The following is a 21,526-nucleotide window of genomic DNA, read 5'->3' as shown; positions in this document are numbered from 1 at the left end:
GAACGTAGCTCCTCTAACAATGATGTATGAAGATTGACAGACTTACTGAAGCCCGAGTTAGAGTCTGATTCCAGGGAGATACTGTTCCCATTGGAAACCCAGGGAGATACTGTTCCCATTGGAAACCCAGGGAGATACTGTTCCCATTGGAAACCCAGGGAGATTCAGTGGTCTTCTGGACGGTTGGAGCAGCTCCATAAGACAGAGACAAGGTCTCTCCTACATGGTACAGTGTTTATCCCAGTATTGGCGCAATAAGGGCCTAAGGATTAACAAGGAACCTATTCTGGGACGATAAGAAGTGTAAGAATAATCAGATAATGAGATATTTATGTATTACATGTTTAAGAAATTTGCAAACATTTCTAAAAGCATGTTTTCACTTTGTCATTATGGGTTATTGTGATGTCATTATGGGTTATTGGGATGTCATTATGGGGTATTGTGATGTCATTATGGGGTATTGTGATGTCATTATGGGGTATTGTGATGTCATTATGGGGTATTGTGATGTCATTATGGGGTATTGTGATGTCATTATGGGGTATTGGGATGTCATTATGGGGTATTGTGATGTCATTAGGGGGTATTGTGATGTCATTATGGGGTATTGTGATGTCATTATGGGGTATTGTGATGTCATTATGGGGTATTGTGATGTCATTAGGGGGTATTGTGATGTCATTATGGGGTATTGTGATGTCATTAGGGGGTATTGTGATGTCATTATGGGGTATTGTGATGTCATTATGGGGTATTGTGATGTCATTATGGGGTATGGTGTGTAGACAGGTGAGAGAAAAAAATCTATTTAATCCATTTTAAATTCAGGCTGTAACACAACAAAATGTGGAATAAGTGAAGGGGTGTGAACACTTTCTGAAGGCTCTGCAGATAGATAGACGGACAGACAGACTGACGGACAGGTGGATAGATGAGTCATTGACTGTAACATCTGTCCTGTTGTGTCTGTCCCTCCAGAGGGTGGTAGTAGGAGGGCTGATGACATCCAGAAAGCAGCCGAGGAGCTCAACACTCGCTGGGATGGGTTCTGTGCCCTGCTGGCTGAGAGGCTGGAGTGGCTGGCCTACCAGAGCAAGATCCTGGCCTTCTATAACCTATGGCACCAACTGGAGCAAGCTGTGGTCAACTCTGAGAACTGGCTGAAGGTCCAGCAGCCACCGGCCTCAGAGCCTGAACCTCTGAAGCATCAACTGGAGCGCTGCAGGGTGAGGAGTGGGGGGGAAAGGTGTAGTGTCTGTGGAGGGAGGGCATGCAGAATTAGGCCGATACCCACTAATTATCAAAATCCAGAAAAGAGCCGTTAAATTCTATAACTCCCTAAAAGGAAGTGATTCCCAAACCTTCCATAATAAAGCCATCACCTACAGAGAGATGAACCTGGAGAAGAGTCCCCTAAGCAAGCTGGTCCTGGGGCTCTGTTCACAAACACAAACACACCCCACAGAGCCCTAGGACAGCAGCACAATTAGACCCAACCAAATCATGAGAAAACAAAAAGATAATTACTTGACACATTAGGAAGAATTAACAAAAAAACAGAGCAAACTAGAATGCTATTTGGCCCTAAACAGAGAGTACACAGTGGCAGAATAGCTGACCACTGTGAATGACCCAAACTTAAGGAAAGCTTTGACTATGTACAGACTCAGTGAGCATAGCCTTGCTATTGAGAAAGGCCGCTGAATACAGACCTGGCTCTCAAGAGAAGACAGGCTATGTGCACACTGCCCACCCCTCCGCTCCATAGGAAGACCCCACCCCTCCCTCCATAGGAAGACCCTAGGAAGACCACACCCCTCCGCTCCATATGAAGACCCCACCCCTCCCCTCCATAGGAAGACCCCAGGAAGACCCCACCCCTCCGCTCCATAGGAAGACCCCAGGAAGACCCCACCCCTCCGTTCCATAGGAAGACCCCAGGAAGACCCCACCCCTCCCCTCCATAGGAAGACCCCAGGAAGACCCCACCCCTCCGCTCCATAGGAAGACCCCACCCCTCCCCTCCATAGAAAGACCCCAGGAAGACCCCACCCCTCCCCTCCATCGTAGGGGAAACACTTCATACAGTGTCGTTCAGTATTCATACAACAATATTCTCTGTTCTGTATTCACCACAGAGAAAACGCATTGCCACTGGGAAGGTTTGCCATGAATATTTAATTGTAATAAAATCTACATTTGACTATTTTGTATTGAATGGCTCATAATAACAGCAGAACAGCACAAAGCTGTAATGAGATGTTCATGTATTGTGTAGACTCTGATATATTAGACTAGGGTACTAAGACCCCCTCTGGTAGATTAGACTAGGGTACTAAGACCCCCTCTGATATATTAGACTAGGGTACTAAGACCCCCTCTGATAGATTAGACTAGGGTACTAAGACCCCCTCTGGTAGATTAGACTAGGGTACTAAGACCCCCTCTGGTAGATTAGACTAGGGTACTAAGACCCCCTCTGATATATTAGACTAGGGTACTAAGACCCCCTCTGATATATTAGACTAGGGTACTAAGACCCCCTCTGGTAGATTAGACTAGGATACTAAGACCCCCTCTGATATATTAGACTAGGGTACTAAGACCCCCTCTGGTAGATTAGACTAGGATACTAAGACCCCCTCTGATATATTAGACTTGGATACTAAGACCCCCTCTGATATATTAGACTAGGGTACTAAGACCCCCTCTGGTAGATTAGACTAGGGTACTAAGACCCCCTCTGATATATTAGACTAGGGTACTAAGACCCCCTCTGGTAGATTAGACTAGGGTACTAAGACCCCCTCTGATATATTAGACTAGGGTACTAAGACCCCCTCTGATATATTAGACTTGGGTACTAAGACCCCTCTGATATATTAGACTTGGGTACTAAGACCCCCTCTGATATATTAGACTAGGGTACTAAGACCCCCTCTGGTAGATTAGACTAGGGTACTAAGACCCCCTCTGATATATTAGACTAGGGTACTAAGACCCCCTCTGATATATTAGACTAGGGTACTAAGACCCCCTCTGGTAGATTAGACTAGGGTACTAAGACCCCCTCTGGTAGATTAGACTAGGGTACTAAGACCCCCTCTGATATATTAGACTAGGGTACTAAGACCCCCTCTGATATATTAGACTAGGATACTAAGACCCCCTCTGGTAGATTAGACTAGGGTACTAAGACCCCCTCTGATAGATTAGACTAGGGTACTAAGACCCCCTCTGATATATTAGACTTGGGTACTAAGACCCCCTCTGATAGATTAGACTAGGGTACTAAGACCCCCTCTGATAGATTAGACTAGGGTACTAAGACGCCCTCTGATAGATTAGACTAGGGTACTAAGACCCCCTCTGATATATTAGACTTGGGTACTAAGACCCCTCTGATATATTAGACTTGGGTACTAAGACCCCCTCTGATAGATTAGACTAGGGTACTAAGACCCCCTCTGATAGATTAGACTTGGATACTATGACCCCCTCTGATAGATTAGACTAGGGTACTAAGACCCCCTCTGATAGATTAGACTAGGATACTATGACCCCCTCTGATAGATTAGACTTGGATACTAAGACCCCCTCTGATAGATTAGACTAGGGTACTAAGACCCCCTCTGGTAGATTAGACTATGGTACTAAGACCCCCTCTGGTAGATTAGACTAGGATACTATGACCCCCTCTGATAGATTAGACTAGGGTACTAAGACCCCCTCTGATATATTAGACTTGGGTACTAAGACCCCTCTGATATATTAGACTTGGGTACTAAGACCCCCTCTGATAGATTAGACTAGGGTACTAAGACTCCCTCTGGTAGATTAGACTAGGATACTAAGTCCCCCTCTGATAGATTAGACTAGGGTACTAAGACCCCCTCTGATAGATTAGACTAGGATACTATGACCCCCTCTGATAGATTAGACTTGGATACTAAGACCCCCTCTGATAGATTAGACTAGGATACTATGACCCCCTCTGATAGATTAGACTAGGGTACTAAGACCCCCTCTGATATATTAGACTTGGGTACTAAGACCCCTCTGATATATTAGACTTGGGTACTAAGACCCCCTCTGATAGATTAGACTAGGGTACTAAGACTCCCTCTGGTAGATTAGACTAGGATACTAAGTCCCCCTCTGATAGATTAGACTAGGGTACTAAGACCCCCTCTGATAGATTAGACTAGGATACTATGACCCCCTCTGATAGATTAGACTTGGATACTAAGACCCCCTCTGATAGATTAGACTAGGATACTATGACCCCCTCTGATATATTAGACTAGGGTTCTAAGACTCCCTCTGGTAGATTAGACTAGGGTACTAAGACTCCCTCTGGTAGATTAGACTAGGGTACTAAGACTCCCTCTGGTAGATTAGACTAGGATACTAAGTCCCCCTCTGATAGATTAGACTAGGGTACTAAGACCCCCTCTGATATATTAGACTTGGGTACTAAGACCCCCTCTGATAGATTAGACTAGGGTACTAAGACCCCCTCTGATAGATTAGACTAGGATACTATGACCCCCTCTGATATATTAGACTAGGGTTCTAAGACTCCCTCTGGTAGATTAGACTAGGGTACTAAGACTCCCTCTGGTAGATTAGACTAGGGTACTAAGACTCCCTCTGGTAGATTAGACTAGGATACTAAGTCCCCCTCTGATAGATTAGACTAGGGTACTAAGACCCCCTCTGATATATTAGACTTGGGTACTAAGACCCCCTCTGATAGATTAGACTAGGGTACTAAGACCCCCTCTGATAGATTAGACTAGGGTACTAAGACTCCCTCTGGTAGATTAGACTAGGATACTAAGTCCCCCTCTGATAGATTAGACTAGGGTACTAAGACCCCCTCTGATAGATTAGACTAGGATACTATGACCCCCTCTGATAGATTAGACTTGGATACTAAGACCCCCTCTGATAGATTAGACTAGGATACTATGACCCCCTCTGATATATTAGACTAGGGTTCTAAGACTCCCTCTGGTAGATTAGACTAGGGTACTAAGACTCCCTCTGGTAGATTAGACTAGGGTACTAAGACTCCCTCTGGTAGATTAGACTAGGATACTAAGTCCCCCTCTGATAGATTAGACTAGGGTACTAAGACCCCCTCTGGTAGATTAGACTAGGATACTAAGTCCCCCTCTGATAGATTAGACTAGGATACTAAGTCCCCCTCTGATAGATTAGACTAGGGTACTAAGACCCCTCTGATATATTAGACTTGGGTACTAAGACCCCCTCTGATAGATTAGACTAGGGTACTAAGTCCCCCTCTGATAGATTAGACTAGGGTACTATGACCCCCTCTGATAGATTAGACTAGGGTACTAAGACACTATCTGATTATTTATATATACAGTTGAAGTTGGAAGTTTACATACACCATAGCCAAATACATTTAAACTCAGTTTTTCACAATTCCTGATATTTAATCCTAGTAACAATTCCCTGTTTTAGGTCAGTTAGGATCACTACTTCATTTTAAGAATGTGAAATATCAGAATAATAGTAGACAGAATGATTTATTTCAGCTTTTATTTCTTTCATCACATTCCCAGTGGGCCAGAAGTTAGCATACACTCAATTAGTATTTGGTAGCATTGCCTTTAAATTGTTTAACTTGTGTCAAACGTTTCTGGTCTCTCTTCTCTTCCTGTCTTCATATCATCCTCTCTCCCTGTCTTCCTGTCTTCCTCTCTTCCTGTCTTCATCTCTTCCTGTCTTCCTCTCTTCCTGTCTTACTCTCTTCCTGTCTTCCTCTCTTCCTGTCGTCCTCTCTTCCTGTCGTCCTCTCGTCCTGTCTTCCTGTCTTTTTTCTCTTGCTTTCTGCTGATCTGTCTCTGTCTCACTCTCTTTTTTTTCCTTTCACTCCTCCTCACCCTTTCTTCCCTCCTCATCATCTCCTCCCCCTCAACTTCCTCCCCCCTCTCCCACCTCTTCTCCCAACCCCCTACCTCCTCTCCCTCTTCCCCTCTCCTCCCCTCTCCTCCCCTCCCCTCCCTCCCTCTCTCCCCTCTTCTCCCAACCCTCTCCTCCTCCCCTCTCTCTCCTCTCCCTATTCCCCCCCCCCCCCTCCTCTCTCCCCCCCAGGAGGAGATAGCTCGTTTCTCCTCTCTGGAGCCCCAGGTCAACCTGCTAAAAGAGAAGCTGAAGGCACTGAGGGAGAAGGAGAATGCTCCTGTCTTCTTCGATGCAGACATCACTGACTTCACACAGCATCACCAGCAGGTCCTGGATGAGCTCCAGGCCCGAGAGAGACAGCTGGTGCTGGGTGAGAATATGGAGCAGAACACAAACACAATGCAGGCGTGCACTTACACACAGGAACACAGAGAGGGGTCATGAGGGAAGAGGAAAAGCACACCACACCTAGTCAACTTCTGATTGTTAGGGGTTAATAGGTGAGGGTTAGGGGTTAATAGGTGAGGGTTTGGGGTTAACAGGTGAGGGTTAGGGGTTAACAGGTGAGGGTTAGGGGTTAATAGGGGAGGGTTAGGGGTTAACAGGTGAGGGTTAGGGGTTAACAGGTGAGGGTTAGGGGTTAATAGGTGAGGGTTAGGGGTTAATAGGTGAGGGTTAGGGGTTAACAGGTGAGGGTTAGGGGTTAACAGGTGAGGGTTAGGGGTTAATAGGTGAGGATTAGGGGTTAATAGGTGAGGGTTAGAGGTTAATAGGTGAGGGTTAGAGGTTAATAGGTGAGGGTTAGGGGTTAATAGGTGAGGGTTAGGTGTTAATAGGTGAGGGTTAGGGGTTAACAGGGGAGGGTTAGGGGTTAATAGGGGAGGGTTAAGGGTTAACAGGGGAGGGTTAGGGGTTAGGGTTGGGGTTAGGGTTAGGGGTTAATAGGGGAGGGTTAGGGGTTAATAGGGGAGGGTTAGGGGTTAATAGGTGAGGGTTAGGGGTTAACAGGGGAGGGTTAGGGGTTAACAGGGGAGGGTTAGGGGTTAATAGGGGAGGGTTAGGGGTTAATAGGGGAGGGTTAGGGGTTAATAGGGGAGGGTTAGGGGTTAGGGTTAGGGTTAGGGTTAACAGGTGAGGGTTAGGGGTTAATAGGGGAGGGTTAGGGGTTAATAGGGGAGGGTTAGGGGTTAGTAGGTGAGGGTTAGGGGTTAACAGGGGAGGGTTATGGGTTAATAGGGGAGGGTTAGGGTTAGGGGTTAATAGGGGAGGGTTAGGGGTTAATAGGGGAGGGTTAGGGGTTAATAGGTGAGGGTTAGGGGTTAACAGGGGAGGGTTAGGGGTTAACAGGGGAGGGTTAGGGGTTAATAGGGGAGGGTTAGGGGTTAATAGGGGAGGGTTAGGGGTTAATAGGGGAGGGTTAGGGGTTAATAGGGGAGGGTTAGGGGTTAGGGTTAGGGTTAGGGTTAGGGTTAACAGGTGAGGGTTAGGGGTTAATAGGGGAGGGTTAGGGGTTAACAGGGGAGGGTTAGGGGTTAATAGGTGAGGGTTAGGGGTTAACAGGGGAGGGTTAGGGGTTAACAGGTGAGGGTTAGGGGTTAATAGGTGAGGGTTAGGGGTTAATAGGGGAGGGTTAGGGGTTAATAGGGGAGGGTTAGGGGTTAACAGGTGAGGGTTAGGGGTTAACAGGTGAGGGTTAGGGGTTAACAGGGGAGGGTTAGGGGTTAATAGGTGAGGGTTAGGGTTAGGGGTTAACAGGGGAGGGTTAGGGGTTAATAGGGGAGGGTTAGGGGTTAACAGGGGAGGGTTAGGGGTTAACAGGTGAGGGTTAGGGGTTAATAGGTGAGGGTTAGGGGTTAATAGGGGAGGGTTAGGGGTTAATAGGGGAGGGTTAGGGGTTAACAGGTGAGGGTTAGGGGTTAACAGGTGAGGGTTAGGGGTTAACAGGGGAGGGTTAGGGGTTAATAGGGGAGGGTTAGGGGTTAATAGGGGAGGGTTAGGGGTTAACAGGTGAGGGTTAGGGGTTAATAGGTGAGGGTTAGGGGTTAACAGGTGAGGGTTAGGGGTTAATAGGTGAGGGTTAGGGGTTAATAGGTGAGGGTTAGGGGTTAATAGGTGAGGGTTAGGGGTTAACAGGGGAGGGTTAGGGTTAGGGGTTAACAGGTGAGGGTTAGGGTTAGGGGTTAACAGGTGAGGGTTAGGGGTTAATAGGGGAGGGTTAGGGGTTAACAGGTGAGGGTTAGGGGTTAATAGGTGAGGGTTAGGGGTTAACAGGTGAGGGTTAGGGGTTAATAGGTGAGGGTTAGGGGTTAATAGGTGAGGGTTAGGGGTTAATAGGTGAGGGTTAGGGGTTAACAGGTGAGGGTTAGGGGTTAATAGGTGAGGGTTAGGGGTTAACAGGTGAGGGTTTGGGGTTAACAGGTGAGGGTTAGGGGTTAACAGGTGAGGGTTTGGGGTTAATAGGTGAGGGTTAGGGGTTAACAGGTGAGGGTTAGGGGTTAATAGGGGAGGGTTAGGGGTTAACAGGTGAGGGTTAGGGGTTAAGAGGTGAGGGTTTGGGGTTAATAGGTGAGGATTAGGGGTTAATAGGTGAGGGTTAGAGGTTAATAGGTGAGGGTTAGGGTTAGGGGTTAATAGGTGAGGGTTAGAGGTTAATAGGTGAGGGTTAGAGGTTAATAGGTGAGGGTTAGGGGTTAATAGGTGAGGTTAGAGGTTAATAGGTGAGGTTAGAGGTTAATAGGTGAGGGTTAGAGGTTAATAGGTGAGGGTTAGGGGTTAATAGGTGAGGGTTAGGTGTTAATAGGTGAGGGTTATGGATTAATAGGTTTGGGTTTGGGGGAGGTAAGTGCTGTGGCACGTGCGACAGAGAGAAAAGAGGATGATATTTTAGAGGGGAGGAGAATTTTTTAGAGGAGACAAGGAGAGGAGGTTATTTTAGAGTAGAGCGGGATATTTTAGAGGAGGAGGAGAGGAGGTTATTTTAGAGGAGAGGAGGATGTTTTAGAGGAGAGGAGGGTATTTTAGAGGAGAGGAGGATGTTTTAGAGGAGAGGAGGATGTTTTAGAGGAGAGGAGGATGTTTTAGAGGAGAGGAGGATGTTTTAGAGGAGAGGAGGATATTTTAGAGGAGAGGAGGGTATTTTAGAGGACAGGAGGATGTTTTAGAGGAGAGGAGGATGTTTTAGAGGAGAGGAGGATATTTTAGAGGAGAGGAGGGTATTTTAGAGAGGAGGAGGATATTTTAGAGGAGAGGAGGATGTTTTAGAGGAGAGGAGGATGTTTTAGAGGAGAGGAGGGTATTTTAGAGAAGAAGATGATATTTTAGAGAGGAGGAGGATATTTTAGAGGAGAGGAGGGTATTTTAGAGAGGAGGAGGATGTTTTAGAGGAGAGGAGGGTATTTTAGAGGAGAGGAGGATATTTTAGAGGAGAGGAGGGTATTTTAGAGGAGAGGAGGGTATCTTAGAGGAGAGGAGGGTATTTTAGAGAGGAGGAGGATGTTTTAGAGAGGAGGAGGAAGTTTTAGAGAGGAGGAGGATGTTTTAGAGGAGAGGAGGATGTTTTAGTGGAGAGGAGGGTATTTTAGAGGAGAGGATGGTATTTTAGAGGAGAGGAGGGTGTTTTAGAGGAGAGGAGGATGTTTTAGAGGAGAGGAGGATGTTTTAGAGGAGAGGAGGGTACTTTAGAGGAGAGGAGGGTATCTTAGAGAGGAGGAGGGTATCTTAGAGAGGAGGAGGATGTTTTAGAGAGGAGGAGGATGTTTTAGAGAGGAGGAGGATGTTTTAGAGAGTAGGACGCAGAACACAGCAGGACAGTTTGTTCTCATCTCCATATGTAGAGTGGATGTCAGAGAGGGAGAGAGGGAGCTGGCTGGTTCAGCTGCTGTGTGTGTGTGTGCGTGTGCGTGTGTGTGTGTATGAGAATGGGCTTATCAGAGAGCAGTAATATGAACACAGAGGGGTGAATTATAGAAAGTGTATTAACAGTACTCACATGGGTCCTGTACTCACAGGAAATAGAAATATGCCGAATGTATGCTCAATGACATTTTAAGTTCAAAGTGTGTCTGTATCAAATACATTTTTATTGGTCACATACACATGGTTAGCAGATGTTATTGGTCACATACACATGGTTAGCAGATGTTATTGGTCACATACACATGGTTAGCAGATGTTATTGGTCACATACACATGGTCAGCAGATGTTATTGGTCACATACACATGGTCAGCAGATGTTATTGGTCACATACATGGTTAGCAGATGTTATTGGTCACATACACACGGTTAGCAGATGTTATTGGTCACATACACATGGTTAGCAGATGTTATTGGTCACATACATGGTTAGCAGATGTTATTGGTCACATACTCATGGTTAGCAGATGTTATTGGTCACATACACACGGTTAGCAGATGTTATTGGTCACATACACATGGTCAGCAGATGTTATTGGTCACATACACACGGTTAGCAGATGTTATTGGTCACATACACATGGTTAGCAGATGTTATTGGTCACATACACATGGTTAGCAGATGTTATTGGTCACATACACACGGTTAGCAGATGTTATTGGTCACATACACATGGTTAGCAGATGTTATTGGTCACATACACACGGTTAGCAGATGTTATTGGTCACATACACATGGTTAGCAGATGTTATTGGTCACATACACGGTTAGCAGATGTTATTGGTCACATACACACGGTCAGCAGATGTTATTGGTCACATACACATGGTTAGCAGATGTTATTGGTCACATACACACGGTTAGCAGATGTTATTGGTCACATACACATGGTTAGCAGATGTTATTGGTCACATACACACGGTTAGCAGATGTTATTGGTCACATACACATGGTTAGCAGATGTTATTGGTCACATACACGGTTAGCAGATGTTATTGGTCACATACACACGGTCAGCAGATGTTATTGGTCACATACACATGGTCAGCAGATGTTAATGATAGTGTAGCGAAATGCTTGTGTGCTTCTAGTTCCGACCATGCAGTAATATCTAACAAGTAATCTAGCAATTTCACAACATCTACATCTACATTTACACACACAAGTGTAAAGGAATGAATAAGAATACGTACATATAAATATATGGATGAGCGATGGCCGTGCAGCGTAAGCAAGATGCAGTAGATGGTATAGACTACAGTATATACATATGAGATGAGTAATGTAGGGTATGTAAACATTATATAAAGTTACATTGTTTAAAGTGACTAGTGATACATTTATTACATCCAATTTTTAATTACTAAAGTGGCTAGAGATTTGAGTCAGTATGTTGGCAGCAGCCACTCAATGTTAGTGATGGCTGTTTAACAGTCTGAGGGCCTTGAGATAGAAGCTGTTTTTCAGTCTCGCGGTCCCAGTTTTGATGCACCTGTGCTGACCTTGCCTTCTGGATGAAAGCGGGGTGAACAGGCAGTGGCTCGGGTGGTTGTTGTCCTTGATGATCTTTTTGGCCTTCCTGTGACATCGGGTGCTGTAGGTGTCCTGGAGGGCAGGTAGATTGCCCCCGGTGATGCGTTGTGCAGACCTCACTACCCTCTGGAGAGCCTTACGGTTGTGGGCGGAGAAGTTGCCGTACCAGGCTGTGATACAGCCCGACAGGATGCTCTCGATTGTGCATCTGTAAAAGTTTGTGAGTGTTTTCAGTGACAAGCCAAATTTCTTCAGCCTCCTGAGGTTGAAGAGGCGCTGTTGCTCCTCGGCTGCTGCGCCTTCTTCACCACGCTGTCTGTGTGGGTGGACCATTTCATTTTGTCCGTGATGTGTACGCCGAGGAACTTAAAACTTTCCATCTTCTCCACTGCGGTCTCGTCGATGTGGATAGGGGGGTGTTCCCTCTGCTGTGATCCCTCTCCTGAAGTCCACAACCATCTCCTTTGTTTCGTTGACGTTGAGTGTGAGGTTATTTTTCTGACAACACACTCCGAGGGCCTTCACCTCCTCCCTGTAGGCCGTCTCGTCGTTGTTGGTAATCAAGCCTACCACGGTAGTGTCGTCTGCAAACTTGATGATTGAGTTGGAGAGGGCTGAGAACGCACCCCAGTGTTGAGGACCAACGGGGTGGAGACGTTGTTTCCTATCCTCACCACCTGGGGACGACCCGTCAGAAAGTCCAGCACCCAGTTGCACAGGGCGGGCGTCTGAGAGTTTGGAGGTAGTATGGAGTTAAATGCTGAGCTGTAATCAATGAACAGCATTCTCACATAGGTATTCCTCTTGTCCAGATGGGTTAGGGCAGTGTGCAGTGTGGTTGTGATTGCGTCGTCTGTGGACCTATTGGGGCGGTAAGGAAATTGGAGTGGTGTCAGGTAAGGTGGAGGTGATATGATCCTTGACTAGTCTCTCAAAGCACTTCATGATGACAGAAGTGAGTGCAATGGGGCGGTAGTCATTTAGCTCAGTTACCGTAGCTTTCTTGGGAACAGGAACAATGGTGGCCCTCTTGAAGCATGTGGGAACAGCAGACTGGGATAGGGAGCGATTGAATATGTCCGTAAACACACCAGCCAGCTGGTCTGCGCATGCTCTGAGGGCGCGGCTGGGGATGCCGTCTGGGCCTGCAGCCTTGCGAGGGTTAACGCGTTTAAATGTTTTACTCACGTTGGCTGCGGTGAAGGAGAGCCCGCAGCTTTTGGTAGCGGGCAGTGTCAGTTGCACTGTATTGTCCTCAAAGCAAGCAAAGAAATTGTTTATATTTGTCTGGAAGCAAGATGTCGGTGTCTATGACGGGGCTGGTTTTCTTTATGTAATCCGTGATTGACTGTAGATCCTGCCACATACGTCTCGTGTCTGAGCCGTTGAATTGTGACTCTACTTTGTCTCCATACTGACGCTTAGCTTGTTTGATTACCTTGCGGAGGGAATAGCTGCACTGTTTGTATTCGGTCATGTTTCCGGTCATCTTGCCCTGGTTAAAAGCAGTGGTTCGCACTTTCAGTTTGCACGAATGCTGCCATCAATCCACGGTTTCTGGTTGGGGAAGGTTTTAATAGTCACCGTGGGTACAACATCACCGATGCACTTGCTAATAAACTCGCTCACCGAATCAGCGTATGCATCAATGTTGTTGTCTGAGGCTATCCGGAACATATCCCAGTCCACGTGATCAGAGGAATCTTGAAGCGTGGAATCCGATTGGTCAGACCAGCGTTGAACAGATCTGAGCACGGGCGTTTCCTGTTTTAGTTTCTGTCTATTAGGCTGGGAGCAACAAAATGGAGTCATGGTCAGATTTGCCAAAAGGAGGGCGAGGGAGGGCTTTGTATGCTAGAAGTTAGAGTAGCAATGATCCAGAATGCTGCCAGCCCAGGTCGTGCATTCGATATGCTGATAGAATTTAGGGAGCCTTGTTTTCAGATTGGCTTTGTTAAAACCCCCAGCTACAATAAATGCTGCCTCAGGATATATGGTTTCCAGTTTACATAGAGTCCAATAAAGTTATTTCACGGCGGTCAAGCTGTCTGCCTTTGGGGGATAAACACGGCTGTGATTATAATCAAAGAGAATTCTCTTGGTAGATAACGCCGTCGGCATTTGAATGTAAGGAATTCTAGGTCAGATGAACAAAAGCACTTGAGTTCCTGTATGTTGTTATGATCACACCACGACTCGTTAATCACAAGGCCCTTCTTCTTACCTGAGAGATGTTTGTGTCTGTCGGCGCGATGCATGAAGAAACCGGGTGGCTGTACTGACTCTGATAACGTATCCCCAGTGAGCCATGTTTCCGTAAAGCAGAGAATGTTGCAATCTCTGATGTCTCTCTGGAAGGCAACCCTTGCTCGAATTTTGTCTACCTTGTTGTCAAGAGACTGAATATTGGCGAGTAGTAAACTCGGGAGCGGTGAGCGATGTGCCCGTCTACGGAGCCTGACCAGGAGGCCGCTCCGTCTGCCCTTTCTGCGGCGCCGTTGTTTTGGGTCGCCTACTGGGATCCGATCCATTGTCCTGGGTGGTGGTCCAAACAGAGGAAGTCAATATTCCTGGTCGTAATGTTGGTAAGTTGACGTTGCTCTTATATCCAATAGTTCTTCCCGGCTGTATGTAATAAAACGTAAGATTTCCTGGAGTAACAATGTAAGAAATAATACATTAAACAAACTAAATACTGCATAGTTTCCTAAGAACGCGAAGCGAGGCGACCATCTCTGTCGGCGCCATCTTGTTATGTGTGTGTGTGTGTGTGTGTGTGTGTGTGTGTGTGCTTCGGGGGGTGGAAAAGCAGCTGGAGAGGAGTGTATGTGTGCTAGTGTGTGTTGTGTGTTTGGGTGCAAATGTGAGTGTATTTCAGTATGTTGGTAAGTGGCAGGTTGTGTGGTACAACTATCATCAAGGAACATTTCAGTGTTTGCCCCTATAGGGAACAGTGATTGTGATTACAGCTACTATGTTCTCCTTTCACTACCTCACTGCAGCTCAACCATCCTCACACACGAACACACACATTCTCTCTCATGTTCACTTGCGGAATGGAAGGGTTTAAATCACCTGGAAACCATGGAAACCATGTGTTTGATGTATTTGATACCGTTCCACGGATTCCGCTCCAGTCATTACCACGAACCCATCCTCCTCAATTAAGGTGCCACCAACCTCCTGTGTCTCACTGGCCAGGAGTCCTGATAATTACTTTGATCACTAAAGCGTTCACATAAAGTAGAATAACGATTCGACCACTTCCCCTTTAGCGTTCTCCATTTTCATACATGGCTGCCCCCTCAACAAACAAACAGGAAATACAAACAAAACATTAACATACTGTACATACAGACCCAACTGTGGACCAGCAGTTCATTAGCTAACGATGCAGCGTGGACTGTGAGTGGATAATGAATTCATGGCCTGAGACAGGAACAGAGACAGACTAGATACAGAGAGCAAGACAGAGCCTGCTGCTCTATAAAAATACCTGTCTCGACAGGGAGAGGAAAATGTAGAGTGGGCAGACCCCCATACATGGAGAGGATAATGTAGAGTGGGCAGACCCCCCAGACAAGGAGAGGATAATGTAGAGTGGACATACCCCCAGACAGTCAGACAGAGAGGATAATGCAGGGTGGGCAGACCCCCAGACAGGGAGAGGATAATGTAGAGTGGGCAGACCCCCAGACATGGAGAGGATAATGCAGAGTGGACAGACCCCCAGACAGTCAGACGGAGAGGATAATGCAGTGTGGGCAGACAGGGAGAGGATAATGCAGTGTGGACAGACCCCAGACAGTCAGACGTAGAGGATAATGCAGTGTGGACAGACCCCAGACAGTCAGACAGAAAAGGATAATGCAGTGTGGACAGACCCCAGACAGTCAGACAGAAAAGGATAATGCAGTGTGGACCCTCAGACAGGTAGAGGATAATATAATGTGGGCAGGCAGTCAGACAGGGAGAGGGTAAAATAGATTTGGCAGGCAGTCAGACAGGGAGAGGGTAATATAGATTTGGCAGGCAGTCAGACAGGGAGAGGGTAATATAGATTTGGCAGACAGTCAGACAGGGAGAGGGTAATATAGATTTGTCAGACAGTCAGACAGGGAGAGGGTAATATAGATTTGGCAGGCAGTCAGACAGGGAGAGGGTAATATAGATTTGTCAGACAGTCAGACAGGGAGAGGGTAATATAGATTTGGCAGACAGTCAGACAGGGAGAGGGTAATATAGATTTGGCAGGCAGTCAGACAGGGAGAGGGTAATATAGATTTGGCAGGCAGTCAGACAGGGAGAGGGTAATATAGATTTGGCAGGCAGTCAGACAGGGAGAGGGTAATATAGATTTGGCAGGCAGTCAGACAGGGAGAGGGTAATATAGATTTGGCAGGCAGTCAGACAGGGAGAGGGTAATATAGATTTGGCAGACAGTCAGACAGGGAGAGGGTAATATAGATTTGGCAGACAGTCAGACAGGGAGAGGGTAATATAGATTTGGCAGGCAGTCAGACAGGGAGAGGGTAATATAGATTTGGCAGACAGTCAGACAGGGAGAGGGTAATATAGATTTGGCAGGCAGTCAGACAGCGAGAGGGTAATATAGATTTGGCAGACAGTCAGACAGGGAGAGGGTAATATAGATTTGGCAGACAGTCAGACAGGGAGAGGGTAATATAGATTTGGCAGGCAGTCAGACAGGGAGAAGGTAATATAGATTTGACAGGCAGTCAGACAGGGAGAGGGTAATATAGATTTGGCAGGCAGTCAGACAGGGAGAGGGTAATATAGATTTGGCAGGCAGTCAGACAGGGAGAGGGTAATATAGATTTGGCAGGCAGTCAGACAGGGAGAGGGTAATATAGATTTGGCAGACAGTCAGACAGGGAGAGGGTAATATAGATTTGGCAGGCAGTCAGACAGGGAGAGGGTAATATAGATTTGGCAGACAGTCAGACAGGGAGAGGGTAATGTAGATTTGGCAGGCAGTCAGACAGGGAGAGGGTAATATAGATTTGGCAGGCAGTCAGACAGGGAGAGGGTAATATAGATTTGGCAGGCAGTCAGACAGGGAGAGGGTGATATAGATTTGGCAGACAGTCAGACAGGGAGAGGGTAATATATATTTGGCAGACAGTCAGACAGCAGACCAAAAGGGCTGTGAGTATATAGTATATTATAGTGAAGTGGTAGACTATATAGTATATTATAGTGAAGTGGTAGAGTCAGACAATAGGCCAGAAGTGCTGTGAGTATATAGTATATTATAGTGAAGTGGTAGAGTCTATAGTATATCATAGTGAAGTGGTAGAGTCAGACAGCAGTCCAGAAGGGCTGTCAGTATATAGTATATTATAGTGAAGTGGTAGAGTCTGACAGCAGACCAGAAGGGCTGTCGGTATATAGTTTATTATAGTGAAGTGGTAGAGTATATAGTATATTATAGTGAAGTGGTAGAGTATATAGTATATTATAGTGAAGTGGTAGAGTATATAGTATATTATAGTGAAGTGGTAGAGTATATAGTATATTATAGTGAAGTGGTAGAGTATATAGTATATATAGTGAAGTGGTCGAGTATATAGTATATTATAGTGAAGTGGTAGAGTATATAGTATATTATAGTGAAGTGGTAGAGTATATAGTATATTATAGTGAAGTGGTAGAGTATATAGTATATTATAGTGAAGTGGTAGAGTATATAGTATATTATAGTGAAGTGGTAGAGTATATAGTATACCATAGTGAAGTGGTAGAGTATATAGTATATCATAGTGAAGTGGTAGAGTATATAGTATATTATAGTGAAGTGGTAGAGTATATAGTATATTATAGTGAAGTGGTAGAGTATATAGTATATTATAGTGAAGTGGTAGAGTATATAGTATATTATAGTGAAGTGGTAGAGTATATAGTATATTATAGTGAAGTGGTAGAGTATATAGTATATTATAGTGAAGTGGTAGAGTATATAGTATACCATAGTGAAGTGGTAGAGTATATAGTATATCATAGTGAAGTGGTAGAGTATATAGTATATTATAGTGAAGTGGTAGAGTATATAGTATATCATAGTGAAGTGGTAGACTATATAGTATATTATAGTGAAGTGGTAGAGTCTGACAGCAGACCAGAAGGGCTGTGAGTATATAGTATATTATAGTGAAGTGGTAGAGTATATAGTATATTATAGTGAAGTGGTAGAGTCTGACAGCAGACCAGAAGGGCTGTGAGTATATAGTATATTATAGTGAAGTGGTAGAGTATATAGTATATCATAGTGAAGTGGTAGAGTATATAGTATATTATAGTGAAGTGGTAGAGTATATAGTATATTATAGTGAAGTGGTAGAGTATATAGTATATTATAGTGAAGTGGTAGAGTATATAGTATATTATAGTGAAGTGGTAGAGTATATAGTATATTATAGTGAAGTGGTAGAGTATATAGTATATCATAGTGAAGTGGTAGAGTATATAGTGTATATATAGTGAAGTGGTAGAGTATATAGTATATCATAGTGAAGTGGTAGAGGATATAGTATATTATAGTGAAGTAGTAGAGTCTGACAGCAGACCAGAAGGGCTGTGAGTATATAGTATATTATAGTGAAGTGGTAGAGTATATAGTATATCATAGTGAAGTGGTAGAGGATATAGTATATTATAGTGAAGTGGCAGAGTCTGACAGCAGACCAGAAGGGCTGTGAGTATATAGTATATTATAGTGAAGTGGTAGAGTATATAGTATATTATAGTGAAGTGGTAGAGTATATAGTATATTATAGTGAAGTGGTAGAGTATATAGTATATATAGTGATGTGGTAGAGTATATAGTATATCATAGTGAAGTGGTAGAGTATATAGTATATTATAGTGAAGTGGTAGAGTATATAGTATATTATAGTGAAGTGGTAGAGTATATAGTATATTATAGTGAAGTGGTAGAGTATATAGTATATTATAGTGAAGTGGTAGACTATATAGTATATTATAGTGAAGTGGTAGAGTCTGACAGCAGACCAGAAGGGCTTTGAGTATATAGTATATTATAGTGAAGTGGTAGAGTATATAGTATATATAGTGAAGTGGTAGAGTATATAGTATATTATAGTGAAGTGGTAGAGTATATAGTATATTATAGTGAAGTGGTAGAGTATATAGTATATCATAGTGAAGTGGTAGAGTATATAGTATATTATAGTGAAGTGGTAGAGTATATACTATATTATAGTGAAGTGGTAGAGTATTTAATATATCATAGTGAAGTGGTAGAGTATATAGTATATCATAGTGAAGTGGTAGAGTATATAGTATATTATAGTGAAGTGGTAGAGTATATAGTATATATAGTGAAGTGGTAGAGGATATAGTATATTATAGTGAAGTGGTAGAGTCTGACAGCAGACCAGAAGGGCTGTGAGTATATAGTATATTATAGTGAAGTGGTAGAGTATATAGTATATCATAGTGAAGTGGTAGAGTATATAGTATATTGTAGTGAAGTGGTAGACTATATAGTATATTATAGTGAAGTGGTAGAGTCTGACAGCAGACCAGAAGGGCTTTGAGTATATAGTATATTATAGTGAAGTGGTAGAGTATATAGTATATTGTAGTGAAGTGGTAGAGTATATAGTATATCATAGTGAAGTGGTAGAGTATATAGTATATTATAGTGAAGTGGTAGAGTATATAGTATATCATAGTGAAGTGGTAGAGTATATAGTATATTGTAGTGAAGTGGTAGAGTATATAGTATATCATAGTGAAGTGGTAGAGTATATAGTATATTATAGTGAAGTGGTAGAGTATATAGTATATCATAGTGAAGTGGTAGAGTATATAGTATATTATAGTGAAGTGGTAGAGTATATACTATATTATAGTGAAGTGGTAGAGTATATAGTATATCATAGTGAAGTGGTAGAGTATATAGTATATTGTAGTGAAGTGGTAGAGTATATAGTATATTATAGTGAAGTGGTAGAGTCTGACAGCAGCCCAGATGGGCTGTGAGTATATAGTATATTATAGTGAAGTGGTAGAGTATATAGTATATTATAGTGAAGTGGTAGAGTCTGACAGCAGCCCAGAAGGGCTGTGAGTATATAGTATATTATAGTGAAGTGGTAGAGTATATAGTATATCATAGTGAAGTGGTAGAGCCTGACAGCAGACCAGAAGGGCTGTCAGTATATAGTATAGTATAGTGAAGTGGTAGAGTATATAGTATATTATAGTGAAGTGGTAGAGTATATAGTATATCATAGTGAAGTGGTAGAGTATATAGTATATATAGTGAAGTGGTAGAGTATATAGTATATCATAGTGAAGTGGTAGAGGATATAGTATATTATAGTGAAGTGGTAGAGTCTGACAGCAGACCAGAAGGGCTGTGAGTATATAGTATATTATAGTGAAGTGGTAGAGTATATAGTATATCATAGTGAAGTGGTAGAGGATATAGTATATTATAGTGAAGTGACAGAGTCTGACAGCAGACCAGAAGGGCTGTGAGTATATAGTATATTATAGTGAAGTGGTAGAGTATATAGTATATTATAGTGAAGTGGTAGAGTATATAGTATATATAGTGAAGTGGTAGAGTATATAGTATATTATAGTGAAGTGGTAGAGTATATAGTATATTATAGTGAAGTGGTAGAGTATATAGTATATCATAGTGAAGTGGTAGAGTATATAGTATATTATAGTGAAGTGGTAGAGTATATAGTATATTATAGTGAAGTGGTAGAGTATTTAGTATATCATAGTGAAGTGGTAGAGTATATAGTATATCATAGTGAAGTGGTAGAGTATATAGTATATTATAGTGAAGTGGTAGAGTATATAGTATATATAGTGAAGTGGTAGAGGATATAGTATATCATAGTGAAGTGGTAGAGTATATAGTATATTATAGTGAAGTGGTAGACTATATAGTATATTATAGTGAAGTGGTAGAGTCTGACAGCAGACCAGAAGGGCTGTAAGTATATAGTATATTATAGTGAAGTGGTAGAGTATATAGTATATTATAGTGAAGTGGTAGAGTCTGACAGCAGCCCAGAAGGGCTGTGAGTATATAGTATATTATAGTGAAGTGGTAGAGTATATAGTATATCATAGTGAAGTGGTAGAGCCTGACAGCAGACCAGAAGGGCTGTCAGTATATAGTATAGTATAGTGAAGTGGTAGAGTATATAGTATATTATAGTGAAGTGGTAGAGTATATAGTATATCATAGTGAAGTGGTAGAGTATATAGTATATATAGTGAAGTGGTAGAGTATATAGTATATCATAGTGAAGTGGTAGAGGATATAGTATATTATAGTGAAGTAGTAGAGTCTGACAGCAGACCAGAAGGGCTGTGAGTATATAGTATATTATAGTGAAGTGGTAGAGTATATAGTATATCATAGTGAAGTGGTAGAGGATATAGTATATTATAATGAAGTGGCAGAGTATATAGTATATATAGTGAAGTGGTAGAGTATATAGTATATTATAGTGAAGTGGTAGAGTATATAGTATATCATAGTGAAGTGGTAGAGTATATAGTATATATAGTGAAGTGGTAGAGTATATAGTATATCATAGTGAAGTGGTAGAGGATATAGTATATTATAGTGAAGTAGTAGAGTCTGACAGCAGACCAGAAGGGCTGTGAGTATATAGTATATTATAGTGAAGTGGTAGAGTATATAGTATATTATAGTGAAGTGGTAGAGTATATAGTATATATAGTGAAGTGGTAGAGTATATAGTATATTATAGTGAAGTGGTAGAGTATATAGTGTATCATAGTGAAGTGGTAGAGTATATAGTATATTATAGTGAAGTGGTAGAGTATATAGTATATTATAGTGAAGTGGTAGAGTATTTAGTATATCATAGTGAAGTGGTAGAGTATATAGTATATCATAGTGAAGTGGTAGAGCCTGACAGCAGACCAGAAGGACTGTGAGGATATAGTATATTATAGTAAAGTGGTAGAGTATATAGTATATTATATTGAAGTGGTAGAGTATATAGTATATCATAGTGAAGTAGTAGAGTATATAGTATATTATAGTGAAGTGGTAGACTATATAGTATATTATAGTGAAGTGGTAGAGTCT

At 43.1% G+C, this 21,526-nt stretch overlaps 1 protein-coding gene across 1 annotated transcript in view; it reads left to right on the top strand.

Moving 5' to 3' along the window:
* Positions 1–21,526, top strand: part of dmd (dystrophin) — a 462,454-nt gene that overhangs the window by 278,098 nt on the left and 162,830 nt on the right. Inside the window, exons 34-35 of the mRNA XM_090209468.1 lie at positions 982–1,229; positions 6,133–6,313. Of these exons, the coding sequence (XP_090065594.1) occupies positions 982–1,229; positions 6,133–6,313 (429 nt within the window). The remainder of the gene's footprint in view (positions 1–981; positions 1,230–6,132; positions 6,314–21,526) is intronic.

This window comes from Oncorhynchus mykiss, chromosome 18, assembly GCF_057628025.1.
Source record: "Oncorhynchus mykiss isolate SJ-2025 chromosome 18, ASM5762802v1, whole genome shotgun sequence".
In the NCBI taxonomy this organism is placed as follows: domain Eukaryota; kingdom Metazoa; phylum Chordata; class Actinopteri; order Salmoniformes; family Salmonidae; genus Oncorhynchus; species Oncorhynchus mykiss.
Note: the sequence above shows the minus strand (reverse complement) of the source record. Positions and strands in the feature narration are given on the sequence as shown.